The sequence below is a fragment of the Octodon degus genome, unplaced genomic scaffold (genome assembly GCF_000260255.1).
Source record: "Octodon degus isolate 3935 unplaced genomic scaffold, OctDeg1.0 scaffold00004, whole genome shotgun sequence".
In the NCBI taxonomy this organism is placed as follows: domain Eukaryota; kingdom Metazoa; phylum Chordata; class Mammalia; order Rodentia; family Octodontidae; genus Octodon; species Octodon degus.
The window spans coordinates 34,955,611-34,978,611 of NW_004524580.1; the positions used below are offsets into that span (position 1 = coordinate 34,955,611).

Sequence of the window (23,001 nt, forward strand, 5' to 3'; positions counted from 1 at the left end):
AGGCCTCTGTCCGGCGGCCTCCAGCTGCAAGGTGGGGTTGTGCACAGCACCTGCTCTGAGGGTCCTCAGGGGCCCGGATGAGATCGTCCACGGAAAGCATCCTACGTGCCACGTGGTGGTGACCACGCAGTCAGGGGCAGCGCAGTACACAGCGGCAGGACCTCCGTCATCAAAAGGGTCTGGAAGCCCACCCCAGTGGACCCTCTGCTTAGGGGCCACTTGGGCCCACTGATGCTGAGTCCTGCGCCAGAGCCCATGGCGGGAGCAACGGCTAGGGTGGCCTGTGGGGGCCGCTGGGCCCTGTCTGAGCTTCCCTGTATGGGCAGGGCCACGGGGGTCGCTCAGGCAGAACTGCAGCCCCAGAGGTGTGGCAAGGGTGGTGTCGGTGCTGTGCATGGTGGCTGCAGCCAGCCCTGGTGCCTGGTCCGGCTGGTCAGTGGGGGCGCAGCTAGACCTGTGGCTCCTGGGGCCATCCAGGGTGGGCGTCCTTGGAAGCTGTCTTGGATGTCCCAGGGCCCGGCCTGGCCCCCATCCGATGGCTCACGCAGTCCTCCGCCGACTCAGCCTGGGAGCCTCCCTTTCCCCCTCGGCCAGCCACGAGACTGGCAGGCTGGCTCTTCCAGATGTGTCAGATGCCGAGGAGCTGAAAGGTGGTCAGCTCTGTGGCTGTGCATATGTGGATTTAATTTCTTCTGTGCAACAAGTTTCTCATTTACCTTCTGTGTCTACAGAAATACTGTTGCCTTCCTGCAAGCTTCACGTGTGTGCACACATGCACGCTCATTGTCTGGGCTGGACCTAGGGCCTTCACATGGAACTATATCTTCAACCCTTTTTTGGGACAGAGTCTCACTAAGTCACTAAGTTGCCCATGCTGGGCTTCAACTTGGAGATCTCCTGCCTCAGCTTCTCAAGCAGCTGGGATTATAGGGATTATAGAGATTATAGGGGTGCGCCAAAACGCAGGTTAGTCCGAAGGGCTCTATAAGCTGTTTGCAATGCGTGTCTGTTGACCGGCAGTGTCTGGCACACTGAGAATGCAGGAAGACTTCCTGAGTGAATGAGAGCCCTGGCCCAGGGGACTCCTGTCCTCTTCACTGTGGCCTGCCATGCTGCCAGCCAGGGCAGAGCTTCCCAAGCCCCAGGGGGGGCTTTACCATCCTGCCATGACCCGCAGGCCCAGCAGGGCAGCACCTGGCATTCTCGCCTTGTGTCCAGGCCCTCCGTGGCAAACACGTCTGAGACCCTGGGCAGGGCTGTGGTGGCCATGACGTGGGTCTGTTTTCCTCATACCTGTGCTTCCGGGTGCCGGTGGCAGCGGCTGGGGAAGGGCTGAGAGCAGGGCTGGGGGCCTGGACAGATGCGGCTTCAGGGCCGTGCCATGCCTTTGGGGTGAAGCTTGTCACGTGGGTTAGTGATGGGGAGCCTGGTGGCACTGGAGGGCAGGTTCCTGGCACCTGCGGTTCCAGGCGGAGGTGTCACTCACTATCACCCCAGGCCACACTGGGATGCCCTGGCCCACCCAGCACAAGGGCCCGTGGAGGAGCACAGCTCCTGAGTGACTGCCAGTGCCCTGGCTACCAATGACCCGACCAGGGGCTAGCATGAGGTGGCCGTGGGAGGCACCGTGTCTCTCTGGGCTCACTTCAGAGGGGCTGGACTGGGCTGCTGTTACGTTTCTCTCGGGCCGCTGGGCTCCACTGGTAGATCATAAGTGGTGGGCACATCCTGGTCCCTGTGCCTTTGTGAGGGCCACACACACCCGAGAGGCCAAGAAGCTGCAGAGAGGGCAGCTGCGGGGGAACAGTGAGGCGCAGACCAGACCCAGGACCCGTGGGCCCGAAGCTGGTGGCCTGCAAGGCCCGGACTCGACTCTGTGGCTTTCTCTACCAGGCACCTGGGCTTCCAACAGAGGCAGGGCACTGGCGCTGGCCTCCACCCGAGAATCACCAGGTCACAGTGCAGCATGATGCAGGCTGGCATGGCTGCTTCTGGGGTTGTCTGTGCCCTCTTCTGAGGATGACCCCTTGGACTCCAGGCCTCACCTGTGCGCCTTCCTCTACCACAAGCCCCTGCCCCTCCCCAGCACTGCCCCTCTGCCTCCCAACTCCAGTGATTTCCCAGAGCCACACTCTGGACTTCACCGTCCACCCACATAGCTCCACCTGGTCGCCCCATGCCAGCTGCAGTGCCCTGCGACCCGGGCCTGCCACTGTCGCGCTCCTGTGGGACCAGAGCTCTATGCATCCACTATGGCCGGATCTTGGGGACAGGGCTCAGGTCCTTATGTCCTTCTGGCTAAGAGCATTCCAGGTGCAGGGGATGGGGAGGGCGACAGCAGAGCAGAACAAGCACAAGGCAGTATGAGGATGGCTATGGCGTGGACAGGAGACAGGGCGGGTACAGGACAGCAGGGGTGGGGCCCCTCTCTGAGCGTGAGCTCCCTCACCATAGTCCCCACATCCCTCTGTTCTGCCATTTCATTTCTCACCTCATTGCCTCTGCAGGCATCTGGGAAGCCCTGCATGTTCCCCAGTGCTGCCAGGACCTGGCATCTCAGGTGGGCGCCGCACCTGTGACCGGGGTGCTGTAGAGAAGTGCAGGTGGCAAGTGAGTGTGAGGGAGGGAAGCCAGCGGGAGAGCGGGCGGTGGTGGCCTTGAACAGAGTCAGAGGTGGGGGGAGGTGTGCGAGTCGGGGAGGAGTGGCTTTTGCTGAGGCCAGGAGCACTGCAGACAGTAGAGTGTAGGTGGGGCCTGGAGGGACTCAAGGTGCAGGAAGGAAGCAGGCCTCACATCCCACCAGTCAAGACAGCACCACAGCTCCTGCAAGCCCAGAAGGAGGTGTCCGCGTGAGGCAGAACCCCTCTCCTACTTCTGTCTTTGGCCACTGGCCTGGTGACCACTTTGGAATGGGGTGGAGTGGGGTCATCCTGCTGGCCCTAGAAGTGTGGGTCACAGGGGCAGCACCACCTCCTGGCAAAGCAGTAGGGTCCCTGCTCCTGGAGTGAGTGACACGTAATCCCAGAATCAGCAGCCGGGCCTCTGCCCATACTGAGCTAACTGACCTGCTTCTGTCTCCTGAACTGCCGGCGATGCAGGAAGCAAGGACAGTGCTGGTTTTAGGCAGTCAGATTGGAAATTCAGTACACTGACCCAAACCTGAACAGAGGCCCCACTGAAGGCGTTTACATTTTCCTTTTCATAGTCTAACACTGAGGTCATCGCTTGAGCAGAAGAGCAGATTCTGGGCTCCCTTCGGGTGGCTCCAAGCTCCGGGCCACCTGACCTCCAGTTCGTGCCCCCTCTGGCCCTGCCTCTCAGGCACAGGGCTTCCTGGCCTGCTGGGAAGAAATGCACCCTGCGTGCCACCCCAGGGGGTTAGGCTGCTCACCCCCCACTGCCTCCCAGACCACGTCGGGCCAGGCCGGGTGACAGGACCGCTTTGGGGAACAGAGCTCCAGGTACACACCCAGCGAGCCCGCCAAAGTGTGGGTCCTGGGGAAGGTGGGGGTTCGTGTCCTCCGAGCTGCACAACGTTCCCTGCGATGGAAACTTGGGCTGCAACAATGTGCAACTTTCCACATTTTCCGTGTGTGTATTTGCATGTATTTTTAGCCACAAGTGTTCATTTCTTGCCAAAAAACCTGCTTAAATAAAACCAAGATTAATATTTTTACTGAACGGAAAGAGTCAGGACAGGCTTTGAACTGGAGACTGCTTATCTGGACCGGGAATGCATTTGAACGTCTGGCCTTGGCTTGAACATCAACAGGAGGGCCTCTGCGCAGCCGGCCAGCGGGGACATTGGCGCAGGAAGTGCGAACTGGGGGTGGGGGCAGGAAGTGGCCCAGGTTCAGCAGGCGCTGCCTTCCCAGGCTGCCCTGGACTCTCCAGATGCAGGATGGGCCACCCCAGCCTCAGGTCACCTCAGGGGCCACACCTCCACCTGCCCGGCACCAAGCCTGCTGCTGGCCCTGTCCCTGGCTCGCTCGCCACACCTCACACCTCCCTGGGAGCTATCTTTCTCCCCCTGGTCCCCGAGTTCAAGTTCTGGGGCCTCATCTGCCTTGGGATTCCTGGAAGTCGAGCCCAGCACTCCCTGCACAATGGACCCACAGATGTTTCTCTGAGCTCACGCTGAGACTCCCCTTAACCCATTTGTGTTCAGTAAGGCCTGGGGAGATACGGTTGCGGGTGACGCCTGCACAGAGTAACTCTCTGTGTTCCACCCTTGCCATGTGCAGTGCTCAATACACCATGTCACATTTGGCCTCATCCACAAAGCAAAAGGAATCAGACACCTTTATGTGCCAGGCCTGCCTCTGGCTGGCTGCTCTGAGTGGAGTGGTTGGCAGGACGGAACTGCCTAGTAGCTGAGGGAACTGGTACACACATACAGTCCTAGCCTCTCAAGAGGCTGAAGCAGGAGGATCTCGAGTCCATTTGAACACAGCCTGGACATCTTATTGAGACCCTATAAAGGGCTATTGGTATAGCTCAGTGTAAATTGCCCTTGGGTTCAACATCAAGTACTACCAGAAAAAAAAAAAAAATAGATAGAGATAGAACTGGTCTTGTGAAGCTTACAACTTAGTAGGGAGAGAGTCAGACCACAAGCATGTGACTGTGTTATGAGGGCAGGGAGACTGCAGGGTGGGAGTGGGACCAGGAAGGCCCCTGACCCTGTGAGAGAGTGGTGTGAGAAGGCCAACGGGGCAGAGGCCCTGGGGCATGAGTGGCCCAGAGCAAGCTGTGGTCTCCCCACGGAGCAGTCTCATCACAGGCCAGCGTCAGACCCATGTTGGCCTTGGGGAGCGGAGTGAGGTCGTGCAGAGCCTTGGGATTCCCACAGGCTCAGGTCCCTTCACTGTCTTCCCTGAGAGTGATTTGAGGGTCGACTCTTCTCAGATGGACGCGCAGTGTGGCAGCGGCGTGAGCTTCCATCTCACGTTGTGCTGAGTGCACGTTGGCTCATTCAGCTGATCAGCTGATGGGCTGTGGCTCCCCGGGTGGAGGGAGCCTCTCTGGGGTTTGTGGCTTTCCTGACAGTTGTGCTCGGCAGCAGTCAGCCACGGGCAGGCGGGGTGCGCTGTGGATCGTGTCACAGTTGGGGTATGTGAGCACGCGTGTGCACGTGCGGCCGGGTGTTCTGGAGCACTAGACGCACAGACCCAGGGTGCAGCAGGTGGTGGGTGGCTGCAGGGGCGGGCTCTGCCCTCTGGGCCAGCGGAAACAGAGTGCTAGTGACTTCAAGCCTCAGCCCTACCCGGGGGGGGGGGGGGGCGGCCACAGCCCCGCTCCCACCGGACCCTTAGAGTGTCAAGCAGAAGCATCCGACTCTCCCGGGTGGGGTGGGCAGACTGGGCCTGGAGCCTATGCACAGAAGGGGTTCGGCTCCCCAAACCAGCTGCACTGGCTGCGCAGCTGCTCAGCGCCTGGGCTGGTGCTCAGGGTGTGCACTTGACAGCCACTAGCTGTTCGGGGATGGAAGGAGGAGACTGTTAGGCCTACTTCTGGGGGTTCTCAGCGCCTGTGCCCCCAAGGACACACCTCTAGGTATGGCTGTAGGAGCTGCTTCTGCTCAACAATTTGCCACAGGGTCCTCTTCTGGACAGCAGGTGGCTTCATGCGCGTGGCGCAGCTGCTGGGGGCCCTGTCCAGCACACTGGGAGTGGGCAGACCTGTCCAGCTGGGCATCTGCGAGGCCAGCTTCTGCAGCCGGCACAGATGCCACCACCCCAGGGAGAAGCTGCCTGCCGCTGGCCCAGACTCTGAGTTGCTCGCCCTGTCCACAGCAGCCCCTGGCCAGTGAGCACCAGGACACTGGCTGACGGGAAGTACAGCGCAGCTCACACCTGGAGTTGTGGAGAAGCCAGAGCAGATGCAGGCAGGAATCCATACACAACGGTGGCCTGGGCTGGCGGGAGATGGGCCTCCATCTGGTTGGGAGCCCAGGTTGACTCTCGGTCCTGGATCAGGTTAGGGGAGCTGCGTGTCTGCCGGGAAGGCTCTGCATGGCCCTTGCCTGCCTGGACCATACACACTGTGACGCTGCTTGGTCCTCGAGGCCACTCTGGGCTCCCCATGGGTGACACAGATGATGCCTGAGGGGCTGCTCCTACCTTCCCTCTACCCCAGCTCCTCCACTTCCTGCCGGCTTCCTACTTCCTCCCACTGCAGTTCTGCAGGCCAGGATGCCCAGGCGGATGAGCCTGCCTTCCCCCAGTTCACAGGCGGAGGCTGCAGTGTCAGGACGGACAGCACCAGCTGCAGTCAGGAAGCAGTGGCGAGGCCAACAGTGTGACAGCAGCCAGTGGGCAGGGGACCTGGTGCTGCTCTGGGGACTCTTCCTCGACTCTCGCCTTCAAGGTGTGGGTTGGCATCAGTCGCCTTCCACAGGTGAGGAAGCCAGCCTGGGAGGTTCAGGAGCTCCAGTGTCCCATTGCACCAGGACCAGGACTGGAAGCTGCGCGTCCGGGCTCTTTAGTCCCTGGGCTTCCAGTTGTGAGAGGCATTGATAAGAGAGCCTGAGAGCCTGGCAGGGAAGAGCTGGAGCCAGAGATGGGGAAGCGCTAACCCCACGGTCCCTTTCTGTTATAGAACATCTGTGGTCGCTAAATTAAGCCCAGAGGTGAGGTTCCAAGGTCAGGCCACTTGGGGGTCAGAAAGGAGCTGGATGTTCCGTGGGCAGAGGCTTCCAGATACGCCAGCTTTGCTAGACAGGAAGGCTGAAAAGGCATCCAAGTTGGGTCGAGCCTTGTGTGAGCCAGGATGGGGCAGATGCTGCTATGTCAAGGTTGGACACCTCCTTGGTTATTTCCTGTGTTAAGGATGCACCAGCGAGGAGTTCAGGTCAACTCAGGAGGGCTTGCTAGTGGCACTGGGAAGATCTGCGACCTGCTGCCTACCTGGTCCTGGAGGAAGTGGTCCCTCGGTCTGGGACTCCAGCTTGATGCTGAGGATGGTGCCACAGTTGGCACTGAGGTGGGTGCAGGAGCAGGAGCGGGAGCTGGGGTGAGACAGGCTGGGGTCTGGCAGCCTCTCCCTAGAGCCTGGACACTGCTGTTTGCCTCCAATTTTGGTGAGCTCTGCCAATGAACCCTACGGTTCCATCCTGGCAGGGAGGCCCAGAGGGGCTGTGGATCCTCAGAGGCCAGGCCCCATGATGACCAGAAAAGGGGGAGCCCAGCTCAGCCAGGAGGAAGCCAGTGGACCAGGGAACTGGGTCTGAGTCAAGGTCAAAGATGAGTCAAAGAATTAGGAAATGCGTGGTGTGGGCAGTGGGTCTGTAGCAGCCGGGGGGGGGGCATGTGTGTGCATCAGTGCACAGGTGTGTGTGTTGTGAGGGAGGGTATTCTGTTTAACACTCAGTATTTTAGCTTCTTAGAAAGTGGATAGAACCAGGAAGTGTCCCTCCATGTCGAGGCGGAAGGAGAGGCAGCTCCAGGCCTAGAGCCTCCACCCCAGAACCAGCCCTCTGTCCCTAGGTCACTCTGACTGGTCTCCACTGTCCGCTGTCTGCACGCCCATCCCTGCCCCACGCTCCTTCATGTGCAGGCTTCATCGACCTGCGAGACTGTTCTTGGGTACCACGCTTCCCATGAAGCAGGGGCGGTCACCACCTCAGCCATCTCCAAGGCAACCCTTTGGGGAGCACTGGAGAGAATAAAGTCTGCCGACAGGCAGTGACTGCACCCTGGGCTGTGCCCGTGTCCTGGGATACGGTGCCCACACAGCCCAGAGACACTGTGTGTGCGGCACCAGGTGCCCAGTCCCGTGCTTGACCTGATGGCGCTGGTGTTTGTCTCATTTATCCCACATGAACTACACCTGAGACAGGTCAGGGCACCATGCTCAGCACCTGGGGCTCAGGAGACAGGCACCACTATGACACTGTCCTGCTCAGGACAGATGACAGTGACAAACTCACCCTGTCTTGGTAGCTGGGAGCAGCCAGGCCAGGAACGGAGTCCCACCCTCAGTAGGCATGGACCCACTGCCCACCTGTGGCCCAGGTTCTGGGTGCCAGGACTGGTCATGGGGCCCACAGATATGGAGACTGGTTGGTAGAGGCGGAGCTCTGGGTAGGTGGGCAGGAGAAGTTGGGGAGAAAGGGCGAGGCCTGGGGATGTGGCAACACAGAAGCAGCTTGAATCAGCTTGGGAACTGGTGAGGCTGCAGGCCAGGAACCTTGAGGGAGGGACAGGCGGATACCTGTGGAATACCCAGCAGGCCACCATGACCGCCTGGAAGGTGAACTTGGGGACAGCGGCCTCAGCTCCCCCATACCTTGCTGGGCTCTGCGTTCCTCGCTGCTGTCAATGATGTCATGGGTTCAAGTGGGCTTGGAGGGCAGCAGCGCCATGCATGGTGCTACTTTGCTGACTCCATCCATCTCTCCTGTGTCCACAGTGATCCGAGCCAAGGTGGTCGGGAAGAAGCTGGTGAAGGAGGGGCCCTTCGGCACCATGGTCTACACCATCAAGCAGATGAAGGTGCGTGTGCTCATGGGCCACTGATTGGGCTGAGGGGGACATGTGCCAGCCCTGCCACCCTCAGGTGATGGAGGGTCACATGGGAGGGAGGTGTTGGGGCTCAGGTTGAGACCCTCTCTTCCCTGGCCTCAGTCCACATAAAGCTGTAACAAAGTTGGCGCGCTTGTGAGCTTTTGGTGCTCCAGGGTAGCCTAGTCTGCTGCTGTCACCTCTCTGATGTCACACCCACCCTGTGCTGAGCCGAGGATCCAGGCTCCCAGGAGGACCCTGCTCAGGGAGGGGCCCCATGTTGCTCCCTCTTGGTTCTGATCCTGGCAGTGCAGTGACCCAGTGTCCCTGCGTGTTTACCTCATCACGCAATCACCGAGCACAGAGCCTCTAGGAAGCCCAAGAGAGCAGCCACATGGTCTGTCCTCTCCGCCCTGACCTTGGCCTCCTCCCTCTCCTGGCCTCAGTCTTGCCACCTGCTCACTGTGTAGGGTTGGGCTGGCATCCGAGAGTGTGGGCACAGGTGTCCAGAGCATCACAGCACAGGCAGTGCAGTCCCAGCAGCAGCTGGTGTCAGCTGCTATAGGGCACACTGGGTCTGGGTCAGCACTGAGGACTAGTATTGCTTCTCGCCTCCCCAACTTCCATGCCGCCCTACATCTAGGAATGGGTGGGTGCGAGGGGCTGCTGGCAAGGTCCGCCTCCTAATGGGATGCTGGGCCCGGAAAGCTGACAGCAGTGTGATGCAGAGGTCCAGGACAGGCACGTGGGTAGTGCACTCAGTCTTGCCTGCTGTGAGGACAGGCCTGCTGAGCTCTGGGGACCCGGGGACATTCGGCCTCTGGCTGGGGTCTCCCAGGGCTGAGCTGGTCCAGGGGCCATGTGAGGCCCGAGGCTGGAAGCCCTGACTCAGGGAGCCTGCTGCTGCGCATTCCATTCTGTACACAGCACGGCCTCCGGTTATATAACAGCCAGGACTATCCCTGGCCGGCTGCCACTGGCTGCCAAGCCGGTCATGAGACAGCATGTCTTTGTGGCCCTGCAAGGGTAGCATGGGTAGGGGAGGAGCCAGAAGGAGCAGCAGCACCCCCAAAACCCACCTTGCCACCTCTGGCAGCGGCAAGGAATGCCAGAGCCCGTGAGACCACAGCAGAGGCTGAGAACACGTTCCACCAGCTCCTGCTGCCCGCAGCTGCGCCTGGACACTCAGCACATATGGGAGGACAGCGAGAAGCCGGGCTAGCCTAGCTTTGCTCCTGACCCAAGGCCCTGGTGGCAGTGACTAGAGGCCTCCTGTGTGCACAGTCCCCTCACCTGGGGCACCCAGGCAGTGGGGATCCATCAGAGGACAGATGACATTTGCTGCCCCACCCATACCCCAGCACCCTGGGCCCTGGTGACAGCTCTGGTGCTGTCTGTCATGGTCCTGCCCATTGGACACAAACCCTGCATTTTCCCTGCAGAGGCCCAGAGCCGTGCATTTTACTGAGGGCAGTACTGGTGCCGCCTCTGTGTGCTCCCCACATGACACTTGGCCCTGCCTCCTCACAGACTCAGTGTTTGACCCTCAGAGCTGCTCCGTGCCCATCTGTCCCGGAAGTCCACCTGGCTGCCAGCCCCGCACAGCAGGGTAGCCCACCCACCCACCGTGCCCTAGCCCCAGGCTGGCATGGGTGGCCATGTAAAGATGACTGGTGTTCGCAGCAGCGCTCCACTAGACTTGACACTAGGGAGACGTGCGCTGTGCCTGCCTCTCTGGAGATGCACTGGGACGTGCAGGGCAAGGCCATCCTGGGTGCTCTGGCTGGACAAGGCGGTTGGGAGCCCACGGGAGGTGGCGGCATCGGCTGGTGAGGCTTGCCCCTCGGCCCACCTGTGTCCAGCTCCTGGGGGAGCGAGGTGTGGAAGCAACAGCCACTCTGGTAGTGCAGCAGCCCGCCCAGCCTGGAAGCAGCTGAGGTGCTGCGCAGCCCGGGAAGAGCCCTGGCCCTGGCCCGTGGGAACTCTGTTCCTGGGGCAGACGCTGCCCCAGGAAGTCTGAAGAGGGCTTCTCCTCGCAGGGCTGGAGTGTGGAGCAGCAGGCAGCAGGCAGCCACCTCTCCCCCTCCCTGCCCTGCAGTACCGACCCCTCCAGAGCACACCCTGGGTGCATGTTGCAAGCCAGGCATAGAGACCAGCTGGTGCTCAGGCACTGGGCCATGCTGCAGTGATGATGGACGGTTCCGGAACCGGCTGCGCTAATCTGTAGGACCTTATCTCCCATTGGGGCCATGGGAAAGCCGTCTGCTCTGCCAGGAGCTGTTGTTTGCGCAGTGGAGATATGCTCGTGGGCAGGCTTCAGGGCTGCACGTGGGGGACATCATGTCCCGGCTGGTCCCAGGAGGATCCCAGGGAACATGTCCCGTCACATGCTCTGAAGGTCCTGACCATGGACAGAACAGCTTTGCTGGCCCTGCCCTGGTCATTTTAAGTAAATAAATAAGCACCATCAGGTCTCCTCCAGCTGAGAGCTCTCCAGCCCCCCACCCCCAGTGGCTCCTGTCTGCCTCCTCAGACCCTCAGCATGGTCCCAGACCCTGATGGGGAGCAGCCACCTTGTCACAGGACCGAGCTTGTGCTGGCAGTGTCCCAGGCACATACTCAGTGTCCCCACAGCTCAAGAGACCTGGAGATAAGAGCAAGTGGTGGATTCTGCGAGCTCTTGACACACAGCACACGGAGAGCTGCACCTTTCTGTGGGCACGCAGGAAGTACCTGGTACGGGGCACAGGCCAGGTTCCTCACAGGAACTGCACCATGGGCCGGGCTCAGGGGCAATTCTCCTGCACGGTGCATCCCCCACCCCAGAGAAGCAAGCTTCCTGGGGCTTCCCCTTCATACCAAGAAGGGGACTCAGGCATGCAGAGTCTGCCAGGGGAGGAGCCCCTGTGTGCCTGGAGGTCCCCACCTGGTTGGCAGCAGGCACAGCTAAGGCTGGCCGCAGCCTTCCTGCCTGTCTGAATTTGAGGATACGTGACTTCAAACTAATTTTTCAGCACACATTGGATTCTGTGTGCCAGGTACTATTTACCGTCATTTATTTCACTGGAGTCCAAAAAATTAGGTAACTTCCCACGTGCCTGGTCAGTGGTGGGGCCTGCTGTACCCCAGTTGGGCCTGGGAGTCTTAGCACCATTCCTTACTGTGAGAGCCTAGGACGCCTGGAAGCTGGAGCCCTGGAATCCGTTCCAGCCTCCCAGGAGGCAGAAACAAGGCTGCTGTGCCCCTCAAGCACCAAGGCAGAGGCCCCAGGATTCTGTGGGTCCAGCAGACAGTTTTGTGATGTTACCACCCACCCCACCAGCAGCTGCCACTTAGAAGACAGAGGAAACCCCATCAGACTGGGTGGAGGCCTGGGTGAGATGCACATGGTGCCACCCACTCTGTTTGCCACCACCTGAAATGAACCGCGCATACCAGGGGCCTGTGGAGACCATGCCCTATCATACACCTTTGTACAGACCCAGAGGTCTCTTGACGCCTGGGCCAGGCCTGGGTGCCACTCCACCTGCTGGCTCACGTGGTCACGCTGCTGCCTCGGCAGATAAGGGCCTGTGCATCACTTGTCACCAACACAACAGGGCTCTGAGCAGACACAGAATGGAGCCACAGGGCCAGAGATGGAACTGGCCTCTGCTGGCCCAGCTTCTGAGGCCTCAGGGCCACAGCGCAGGAGCAGGGACTCTTGGTCTCAGGCTTGTGACCCTCCTCTGCCCCTTGCTGGCTTTGTGGCCTCACATAAGCTTCTTGAGTGGTTTGAGGCCCCAGGCAAACAAGGAAGTGGATGCTTTTACAGTGGTTTCTCTGAATTTCAGGAAAGGTACTGGAATTTGAGGATCATGCAGCTGGGGCCTGCTGAGGGGCAGCTGGGGTGGGGTGCAGCTGGCTGGGCAGGAGGGCTCCCCTTTGGGGTCCTGGCGCAAGCAGGTGGTGGCAAGCTCCAGGCAGGGTTCTTCTCATGATGTTCCACCCTCTGCCTGCAGATGTACCGAGGCTTCACCAAGATGCCGCATGTGCAGTACATCTACACGGAGGCCTCCGAGAGCCTCTGCGGCCTGAAGCTAGAGGTCAACAAGTACCAGTACCTGCTGACAGGTGAGGCCCATGACTGCTGCACCACATGGGGTAGGTAAGGTGTGGTGGGCAGGCAGTGCCCGAGAGCATCAGCCTTGTGCATGTCCTGCCTGCTGGGGCCTGAGACTCCTGCACTGGGACTCAGCTCTGGTCTTCCCTTTGCCCTAGCCCTTGCTTTTCCTTATGTGCACAGGAGTGGCCTTTGGTGCCCACCTTACAGCCTCCCTGCCCCTCCCAGTGACCCACCAGTGGGTGCTCAGCACAATAAGGGGAAGCCACGGCTGTAAGGAGCAGACCTGGTCATCTGGGGCTTCGGAGTCCTGTGGGAAGTGGGCCACGTTCCAGCTTGCAGGGGTCAGGAAGGTGGTACACAAGACAAACACAGGGCGGGGCCACCGTCCTCCCCTGCTTGGCCACGACATGCCCGCTCTCCCCTTCCATAGGCCGCGTCTATGATGGCAAGATGTACACAGGGCTCTGCAACTTTGTGGAGCGGTGGGACCAGCTCACTCTCTCACAGCGCAAGGGGCTCAACTACCGCTACCACCTGGGGTGCAACTGCAAGGTAAGTGGGCAGCGGGGCCAGGGCATGGATGCCCTTGTGTGGGCATCTGCTGGGGCACCAGGGCTCTTCAGGGTCCCCTAGCCCCTGGGGGCTCTGAGCAGTGGCAGGAACAGGAGATCCTCAGGCCACAGGTCCTGTCAAGCAGCCCCAAGAGCATTCACCCTGGGAGGGGAGCCCAAGATGGCCCACCTTCAAGTAGCCCCAAGCCCTTAATCCTCACAACCACCTTGCAAACTCTGAATTACTGGGAGTCCCACTGTACAGATAAACAGAGGCTCAGCTTAAGTCGCCAAGTGTTAGGCTGCTGAGTCCAACCTCCAGCCCAGGGCAGCTGGATGCTAAGCTGATGCTTTAATCCTGCCAATTCCTCAACTCCCTACAATGGCAGAGGTCTCCCCTCTGCGGCTAGCGAGCTGCTTGCCAGCCATATGACTGCAGCATGTCCCTAGACCTGGGAGGGAGCGAGGCAGACTCACAGTGGCACTCAGGCAGTACCAGCTGCTTTTGCTTCTGCTGCTAAGGAGCCCATGGGGTGGGCACCCCTGCAGTGGTCGCGGGTCCAAGTCCAGGCCGGGCAGTTCCAGGCCTGGGCCACCCTGGCAGAGCCCGCTGAGTGCCGGGTGGGTCTTGTTGCAGATCAAATCCTGCTACTACCTGCCCTGCTTTGTGACCTCCAAGAACGAGTGCCTGTGGACCGACATGCTCTCCAACTTTGGCTACCCGGGCTACCAGTCCAAACACTACGCCTGCATCCGGCAGAAGGGTGGCTACTGCAGCTGGTACCGGGGCTGGGCGCCCCCAGACAAGAGCATTATCAATGCCACGGACCCCTGAGCCCACCCCATCCTCCGTGCCCCTCCCTCCCCGCTGAGCTCCCCTCGGACACTAACTCTTCCCAGATGATGACAATGAAATTAGTGCCTGTTTTCTCTCAAATTTAGCACTTGGGACACGTAAGAAGTCTGTGCTGTCCACAGAGTTGATCCGGAGCTCTCCTCCCAGCCCCCTAACCCTTCTCTCTTTGCTTTTGACATCACCCGTTTTCACCCTGGGGATTTCTGGCCTCCTGCCGGAAACAATGAGGAATGTAGACGCCTCTTCCTTGTGATATATAATCTATATTTTTTTAGGAAAACAAAAATCAAAAAATCTACCCTCTTTTGGCCACTGTAGCAGCTCCTCCTCTTCCTGTTTCCTGCTTGACCTTCCCCCGCACCCACAGCACATAGAGGACGCAGACAGGAAACTGCGGAAGCTGACTGCTTCTGGGTCAGTCTGAGCAGCCAACAGCTAGACTCCAGGTAGGCGGAAGAGCTCGTACCCGAGGAGACACTGCTGCACATCCCAGAAGGCCTGTCTGTGTCTGCCTGCCCTTCAGTGCCGGCAGGGTACAGCACAGCCCCGCCATGACACTGGGCTGCCCGACTGTTTCTCAGTCTGGGGCAAGTTCTGGCCAGAGGCACAGAGCTAGCTCAGGCGTCAAGACAGAAGAATCTAAGGCCAGCAGCAGCCTGCCTCATGCAGCTGGAGTGAGAGGCCTCCCTTTCCCTACGAGCCCCTGGCCACGCGAGGGAGGCCCGACCCGCGTGAGGTGCCAGTGTGTGAAGCGGGAGACACACACCCTGTACCACCACAGACAGGCAGCTGGGCCTGGGGAGGGAATGCCTTTCTGAAGTAGTGTGTAGCTCACAGGGGACGTGTCTGTGTCCACACCTGCACAGACCTATGTGTGGGGACATAAGCTAAGTTTCTGCAGGACACAGAGTTCTATTGACTGCTGTTAAATATACCAATAGTTTAATCTCCTCAACTTTGTTGCTGTTGCTTGCTGGATGAAAACCGTGACATTCCAAGTTGACTTTTTTCATTTTAATTAAAAACTGAGATTCTGAGTACCCTCGGCACCCTCTTTTCCCTTTACCTGGGGCACCCTGACTTCCCCTTTTCTTCTGCTTCACCTTTGGGGGCCTTCACTTAACTGCCTTACTGGCCTGGAGGGACGGCAGGTGACAAGTTCTGTGGGCCAGCACCCTTTGTCCAGGAGGGACCCCAGAGTCCAGCCTCAGCTGGAAGGCCGCCTCTCCCCCAGGCCCAGGGACAGCCTGCTCCCCTCCCTGCATCCCTGGCTGGTGATGCCGCCTCCTAAGGTCCTCGGCCCGCGGAGTGACACGGGGTGGTCACTCGGGAGGCCTGACTGCAATCAACTGTAGGATTTTGTTTTTTTTTTTTAAAAAATAAAACTATAATATAAATCCTCCTATTAAATAAAAATATTTTAAGTTTCAGTGTCACAGTGAGATGCTGAGAGTGACAGTGTATCTATTACTGAGCTGGGGATGATAGGACGCTGACATTTAACACGCCTGCTGTCTCCTTTCCCAGACTTGGGGTACTTCTCCCCTGCTAGTGTTCAGATCTTTAGTTCACTGTATTTTAGGTGTCAGAACTGTCAAGTGAAGAAAAGGGAAAAGACACAGACAAGTCCCAGTGACGCATGCACGCACGCCCCGCCAGGGCCAGTATGGTCTCGACGCGCCTCAGGACTGGTCCGAGAACCTGCTCACCTCCCTGTGGGCTGCACTGGACCAGGGGAAGTGGGATGTGTGGTCTCTATAGGTGGGGGCAGAAGGAGCCCAAGTCTGCACCCCAGGAGTTTAGGCGTGAGCCCCAGACCTGGTGCTTGGGACTGCCTTTATTTCAACCTGAGTCCGCACGGTGGAGCTCTACCTGACCCACACAAGTGCTCTCCCCTGTGGGCACCAGCGTGTCTCCTCTGAGGCACCTGGCCATTGCTGGCCCCGGGACAGCCCCCATCCCTGCCCCACAGTGAGGCACTTGAGGCAAAGCCTGGGCACAAGTCACCTGAAGCCTCCGAACTGCAGAGCAATAGCCAGTGGAGCTGTAGCCCAAACCGAAGGGCCTCTGCACAGTGACATGTCGGAGGGCAGGCCTGGAGCTTTCTACAAGCAATAGCTTTGTGTATTTCACCTGCTCACTCACTGTATAATTTAAAGTCATTTATGTAGCTGAGACACTTCTGTACCACAATCATATCGTGAATGTTTTATTTTGCTAAATCTCGTGTCATGCAGGCTGCAATACACGCACATTGTGTCTAAGAGAGAAAAAGTGGTGTCCACATGCGGCGTTTTCCTGACTCAAATTCTGCGGGGGGGGGGGGGGAAGGACTTCTCCTGGGCAGGCAACGAGACTGGCACAGTGTGGGGACTAGAAGGCGCAGAGATGGCTTCTTCCCTACGCAAACCGCAGGTATTCCCCAAGTACAGAGGGCGGAAAAACACAAAATATGCTCTTGCTTTATGACAGTTGGCCTGGGACACAGGTGGCCTCCTCCCCCTTCCGCTCTCCAGGTCCTTCCCTCCACTTGACCAGGAAGCTAGGATTTCTCCTAAAAGTCCAGGGTCGTGTGAACTGCGACCCTGAGTTCTCTTTGCTTCCTCTGGGCATTTCTGCTGCCTGCAATCAAGGAAGCCACACACCCAGGCTCTTGTCTATCAGGCCAGTGGTCTGTGATGGCCAGGAGGTGATGCTGAGGCCCTGTGCCTTCCAGCTGCAGCCCAACAGGCCTCACCATGACAGCCATAGCCCACAAGCACCATTTTTCATAGCATGGCTCCTGAACACTGCAAGAAGCCAACAACCTCTTTGAACAGCTCTTCTGGGAGGTCCTGTGGCCCCCGGAACAGGACCCCGCCCTGCCCTGGCCTTCCCTTTCATCTGTGCATGCTGACCAGCAGTGCAGATCACCCGTGAGGGCACTTGAGTATGTGGCTCCTGGCTACCTAAAGCAAAGACATCACTGGAGCATGCGCCTCAGAGAGAAGCGGCCTCAGAACCTAACAGCAGACGCACCACAAAGGCATCATGGAGGGGTGGGGAGCAACCACCTTGAAATGGGCTCTTTGTGGGGACGGGGAAGGGAAGAGGTTGGAAATGTCCATGTGTTGGGGGAGGGCTCCCCAGAGTTCCCAGCCCACCCTTCCCTCCAGCCAGTCTGCACTGCCAGGACCCAGAAGTGACGGAGAGAAACCAACCAGAGAAATCCTGTTTAGAAAGAATGTATTTGTTGCTAAATTCTGTAGCACTGTTTACAGTTTTCCTCCATGTTATTTATGAATTTTATATTCCGTGAATGTATATTGTCCTGTAATGTTGCATAGTGTTCACTTTTATAGTGTGTCCTTTATTCTAAACAGTAAAGTGGTTTTATTCCTATCACACACCAGCTGTCTTGCCTCATTATGTTCCGATGCCTGGGGGGGGGGCGGTGGGCCACCCTGCCTGCCCGCGCCCCAGACCCCCTCCTGAGAACTTCACCTGTCCTGCCTCTGCTCCGATTTCACTGCCAGGGTTTCCTAGCTCTGCAGCTCCTGGATCTCTGCGTAGCTACCCCGGGGTGATACATGTTCCCCCAGACCTGGCTCTTACTCAGCCTCCTTGTTTGCCTCCTAAGAATCCCACTCTGGTGGTGCCAGGAGAGAGGTGTATGGATGGCAGCCCTCAGTGTGGTCGCTTGCTGGAAATTCCGAGTGGAGCTCAGCCTGGCTGGGAATGCCAGGGATTCCTGAGGCCCAAGAACAACATGCAGGCCCCTCCCAGAATCCATAGCCAGGCCTGTCACCTGGCACAGGACAAACATCCGCCCGTCAGCCTGCCCTTCACACTGTTCTTGCGCACCGCTCACGAGCCAGGCGTGGCCTCGCATGCAGACCGGAAGAGGCCATCCTCTCTGTGCAGTGCGGCAGAGCCAAACAGATGAGGGTGTTGGGGGGATGCGGCATGTAGACAGAGCTGCTCTCCAGCTCAGGCTGGCCTGAGGAGAAGCCCTGAGCTCTTGCCATTGCAAGGGTGCTCTACTGGCAAACGCTGGTACCCTTTGCATGTGCCCTTCGGACGCCACCAGCACAGACTAGAATCTGTGACTGTTACCAGTTCGGGACAGCCGGTGGGGACCTGCACCTGGTGAGACTGCTCCCTTCCTTCAGTCCAGCTGTCAGCGCCCCCACACAGCACTGCCCAGCCCAGCAGCCTGAGCTTCAACCATGCAGTCACAGCCACCAACCGAGACTACAGGACGCCTGAGTGTTACCACTTCCATATTCCCTGGACGTCCAAGGCCACAGCCCTGCGTCCCTTGGACCTGTTTCAGACTGCTAGCCACACAAACGCGCATACTGCAGACTGCTTCCAGCTGCCCAGAAAGCCCCTACCAACTCCCAGCTAGGGCAGGGAGCTCTCTACTACACCGAACAAGGCCAAGTTAACCCGCTGTGTCCACAGCTCCTGAAGCAGGAGGCCAAGCTGCAGACTCCTCGCTAAGTCCAGCAGCATCCTGGAGACAACCTCAGGCACACGCACGGCAGGACTGGAAGGTGTGAGAGCACACAAACCCAGCACCCCTCAGTGGTCAGCACAGACACAAGGTGCTACTTTCATGAAAGCGGCGAGTTAAGCCAGGTCCCAGGAAGGGAGCCACGCAGTGTGCTTCCTTTCTGTCACTTCCACTCCAGCGGCTGGCCACAGCTATCCCGATTTGCCAACAACTTCCAAAGTCCCAAGGAATGCAGCCCCCTTTGTCACCTGCCCTGCTGCCCAAATGTCCCCTGGAGAGGGACCTCTGTCTCAGCAGAGCCAGGAGCCCTCACCTGACACTGAGCCTCTTCCCCACAGCCCAGGAGATGAGGGAGTGGCAACCCTGAGCCGCCTCCTCTGTCCACAGCGACCAGAGACACAGATCTGATACTCATTCCGCACGGGAGAGGACACAGGAAAACAGGCACTCACCATTGGCTTGTGGTTGGGGAAGAAGGTCTGCTCCACGAGCGGGAACTTCTCGGGGCCCAGGGTGTGGAAGATCTTGATGAGCTGGGAGAACTGGGATGGAGAGGAGGAGCGCTCAGGCAGCTGCGCCACCGCCCGCCGTGGGGAAGCTGCCTCTGCGCCCTGGGCTTCTGGCGCCCTTCTGCGCCCTTCCTGCCCCAAGGATAAAGGCCAGCTTCCCTGGCTAGACATCGGTCCTCTACCTGGTGCAGCTGCGTCTACGCCTCCATTTCTACCTGACCTTGAAGGTGGGCAGAACACTGGTTCAGCTGAACCACAGACTGAGTGCCTGGCCGATTGCAGTACCTGGGATTGCAGTGCCAGGGCCTGCAAACCCCAGCCTGACAGGGTCCTGCCAGGTTGCTAAATTGCCAGGGCTGGGGTCAAACTTTTAATATTCCTGCCTCAGCCTGTCAGTGCTGGGGCTACAGGGTGCACCATCATGCCAGGTTTTCAACTACATCTAACAAGCACTTACTGCACCCTCTGCATTCCACACGTGGGGTTCCTTCCTGTGCACACAACCTACTGGTACTTGTGCCAGCTCCACCCGCAGCGCCTCTTTCCAGAGAGCGAGCCCTGTGGGGCAGTGGATGATGCAGACTCTGGACCCACTCCCTGGTTCAAATCCTTGCTCTGACCCACCAGCTGTGTAACTGGGAAGCCACTCGCTGCAGGTTTCTGAGCCCAGTGTTCTCACTTGCAAACTGGGCATGATGGGGCCCCTGTCTTGGCAGATTGGGGGGGTGTGCTAAACACACGCCCAGTCCGTGGTCACCTGGGTGATGTCACTTTCTCTGCTTTACAGCAGCTCCCTGCTGCCTCTGCCTCCCTCTACCCCCACTTATGCTCCTCCTCTCCGTGCACCTCCTGCAAGAATGTGTCAGGGAGACAGCCCATCCCCCACTGCTGAGCACCCCACACCTTGCTTGAAGGCTGGAGAGCAGCAGGGTGCAGTGCGCTAGGCATGGAAAGCAGGCTAGAGGAATCATGGAGTGGGGGTAAAGGAACCCAAGAGAACCCAAGAAGAGGGGTGCCTGCAAGGAGTGTGGGGAGACACGTATGTGCACACATGGTCATGGCCTCAGGTGCAGGGCACAGTGAGAGCAGAGGTTCATACACCCTAGAACCTTCCAAGGCTGGTGCAGGAGCTCTCGGTCCCCGAGAAGAGGAGGGGAGGAGCCAGTGGGCCCAGGGGAGGGGGGCTGCTCCAGGATCCCTCTGAACAATGGCACTGGGCTCTGCGCCCTGAAAAGCTCAGAGCAAATCTGAGGGGACCAGCGTGGTCAGGCAGTAAAGGTCATCCACACCTCCAGATCAGCATGTGTACACATCGGCAAGTACCCAGAGCCAGAGCACAGGCACGAAGGGCGAGATGACTGGTGCCCTGTATCAGAGGTGCCCTTTTTGCCACCTCTATTATGGGCACGTCACATGCACGGACTCAAACCCCACCAGGATGGCACTGTTACTGCTCCCTTGCCCTAAACTAATAAATTGAGTTCAGGATGCCAAGCAGGTTGGCCAAGGGTACACAGATCATAGTAGAGGGACCCAGGTGTCCCCCATGGCAGGTACCATAGCACATCGTGATGTAGGTGAGTGCCTTGTGTGTGTCCCAGCCTACAAGAATGTGCGGTCTGGAACGGGCGGGCCTTTGGCCTGGCTTTTTCATGCTGTGTCCCCAGGGCTCTGAACAGCACCCGAGGCCCTGGAAGTGCCTACAGATGGGTGCTGCATGATGGAATCCTCTCTAGGTATGGAGACAGGTGATTTGTATTGGATGGACCATGCTCTGGTGCAGGGGAGCATTTGAGGGTTCGAGGGTATAGGGAGAAGAGAGCTAGTATTTTAGGAAAAGTCTCTTTCATAGGTGACACCTGGGCGGAAACAAATCAAATGAGTAAAACCAATGAGAGGGGGAGGGATCAAGTCACTGAAGTTGGAGAGAAACACTTCAAGTTCTGGCCATCAAGATCCATTGAGTTTACTGGCCATGATGAAGCTCACCTGCCTTCCCTGTGCCATGAGGGATGGCACTCTATCACATGACAGTAATTACATGGGTACTGGTATGCAGATAGTGCTCAATAATTAACACCCATTGTGGTACACAAAAAGTTCACTAGTATGGTGGCTCTCTGAGACCAATCTTATGCTGTGTTACTATGTAAATTTTGTTAAACAACAATTCCATGGGAATCCCATGGCCCAAGTTGCTTAAATTCAGGTTGGTGTTGGGTAGGAAAGGGTTGCTATGGCCTCTCATCCCCCCAGACCGGCCTGGTCAGGTACCTACCACCCAGGGCTTGCTGCAGAAGTTGTAGACAGAGTAGAGCGAGTTGACAGCAGGTAGCCCCCCATACTGCAGGCCAATGACCAGGCTGCGGTAGTCCTCCCCAAGTGCCATACTGTAGGCATGCTGGCGGACCAGGAGGAAGTCTGGCTTGAAGGACCTGCAGAGAGAATGTTGACAAGGTCACTCACAGGCTGCCCAGGGAGCCCTCAGCTCAGGGTGGGAGGTGGGGCATGCCGGAAGAAAGCTGGAAACAAACTCGGGCTGCTCATCTGCATGGTTAAGGGGCTGCAGACACCATGCACATGTCTGCCAGGTTTCTAATGTCCTGCACTGAAGAGCTGCCTCATGTGCAATCCAAACAAGGCATGTCAAATACAGCTCAGTGAGTCAAGGGGTCTTCACCAGCCTCAGGTGCCACATGAATCACGTGTATCCTGCAGCAAGAGCAGCTGCCTGGGGGTGCACTCTGCTATCAGCTCCAGGTCAAGCAGCCAGCAGTGGCAGGGCCAGGCCTGTGCCTGCACTGGCTCCCACACCACCCTGGACCACACATGTCCTGTTCCTGCCAAGCAGCAGCCTCCACAAGGGTCCAGGGCACCAGGGGCTGTACTGGGGATCTGTGTGGACTTCCACACTGCACAGCTGGAAGCCTGGCAGCTGGGAGAAGCTATGGTTCTCTATTCCGGGGTGGGAGGGAGCTGCCTTGGAATTGTGGGCAGTGGGGGCAGGCCACACTCTGTGTCAGCACGTGGCTCCTGCCTCATCCACACCATCAAGGGTCAGGCTGTTTGCAGGTTCTTCACTTCTAGAGCACACACAAACCCAGCCCCACTGTCTGTGTGAAGTGTGGGCTCCACATGCTGGGACCAGACCTCCAGTGTATCCAGAGCTGAGGCCTCCCTTTTGGGGCACTCAATGCCAATCAAAAGGATGCTGCACAGGGAGAAGGGTCCCCAGCATGCAGGAGAGGAGCATGTTGCCCTGACCTCAGCTCTCTTCACAGCCCCAGCATCTGCTGCCCCCAGAGCAGGAGTGTAAGAGAGGAACAGCCTGACACTTCATCCATGTGCATCACCCTCACCAGCATAGGGAAGACAGGCACCAACCCGCCCAGCTGCGCCTCCTTCCCAGGGCCCCGTCACATGTGGGACCAGTCACCGCCAAGTCACTGTAAAGGTAAGGGACTGAGTTGGGAGGACAGCAGCACACAGGAGCAGGAAGACAGGCAGTGTGTGTGTCCCTAGCAGGGTGACAGCCACAAGGGGCGACTGCAGTATAGCCCTTGCCGAGCTGAGCAGATTGTAAATGCAGTGCCAGAAAAGTTCCCTGGAATGTGCACCATGTAAGCAAAGCACTCAGACAGGCAACCTGGAAAACACCTGACGCCTTCAAACACACACTGGCCAGTCCTCTGTTTTCTCTTTTTCTTTTTTTTAACTATTAACTCACATGTAATATAATTTTTTTCCATAATCTTATCGAGAAACAAATAGCAATGAGACAGTTTCATACCAAATTGGTAGGACAGTTTCAATAATTCACACATTGCATACATTCTTCCTAGTGGTTCATTGCTGTACAAGATGCGGACATGATATCCTATTTACAAACACCATCAGAACAAATCCCTCTATTCATTAAGAGAATGTAACTATATATCTATCCTAGCCACTTTGAATACACAGATACAAAATGGACAT

At 58.2% G+C, this 23,001-nt stretch overlaps 2 protein-coding genes across 2 annotated transcripts in view; one reads left to right on the plus strand and one right to left on the minus strand.

Annotated features, from left to right (window-relative positions):
• Positions 1-17,402, plus strand: part of Timp3 (TIMP metallopeptidase inhibitor 3) — a 40,982-nt gene extending 23,580 nt beyond the window's left edge. The window contains exons 2-5 of the mRNA XM_004623868.2: positions 8,413-8,495; positions 12,506-12,617; positions 13,040-13,161; positions 13,798-17,402. Of these exons, the coding sequence (XP_004623925.1) occupies positions 8,413-8,495; positions 12,506-12,617; positions 13,040-13,161; positions 13,798-13,995 (515 nt within the window). The 3' untranslated portion in view covers positions 13,996-17,402. The remainder of the gene's footprint in view (positions 1-8,412; positions 8,496-12,505; positions 12,618-13,039; positions 13,162-13,797) is intronic.
• The window catches only part of Syn3 (synapsin III), a 317,531-nt gene that overhangs the window by 178,793 nt on the left and 115,737 nt on the right, over positions 1-23,001 (minus strand). Inside the window, exons 5-6 of the mRNA XM_004623869.3 lie at positions 21,302-21,458; positions 18,967-19,056 (exon numbers count right to left, since the gene is read on the minus strand). Of these exons, the coding sequence (XP_004623926.1) occupies positions 18,967-19,056; positions 21,302-21,458 (247 nt within the window). The remainder of the gene's footprint in view (positions 1-18,966; positions 19,057-21,301; positions 21,459-23,001) is intronic.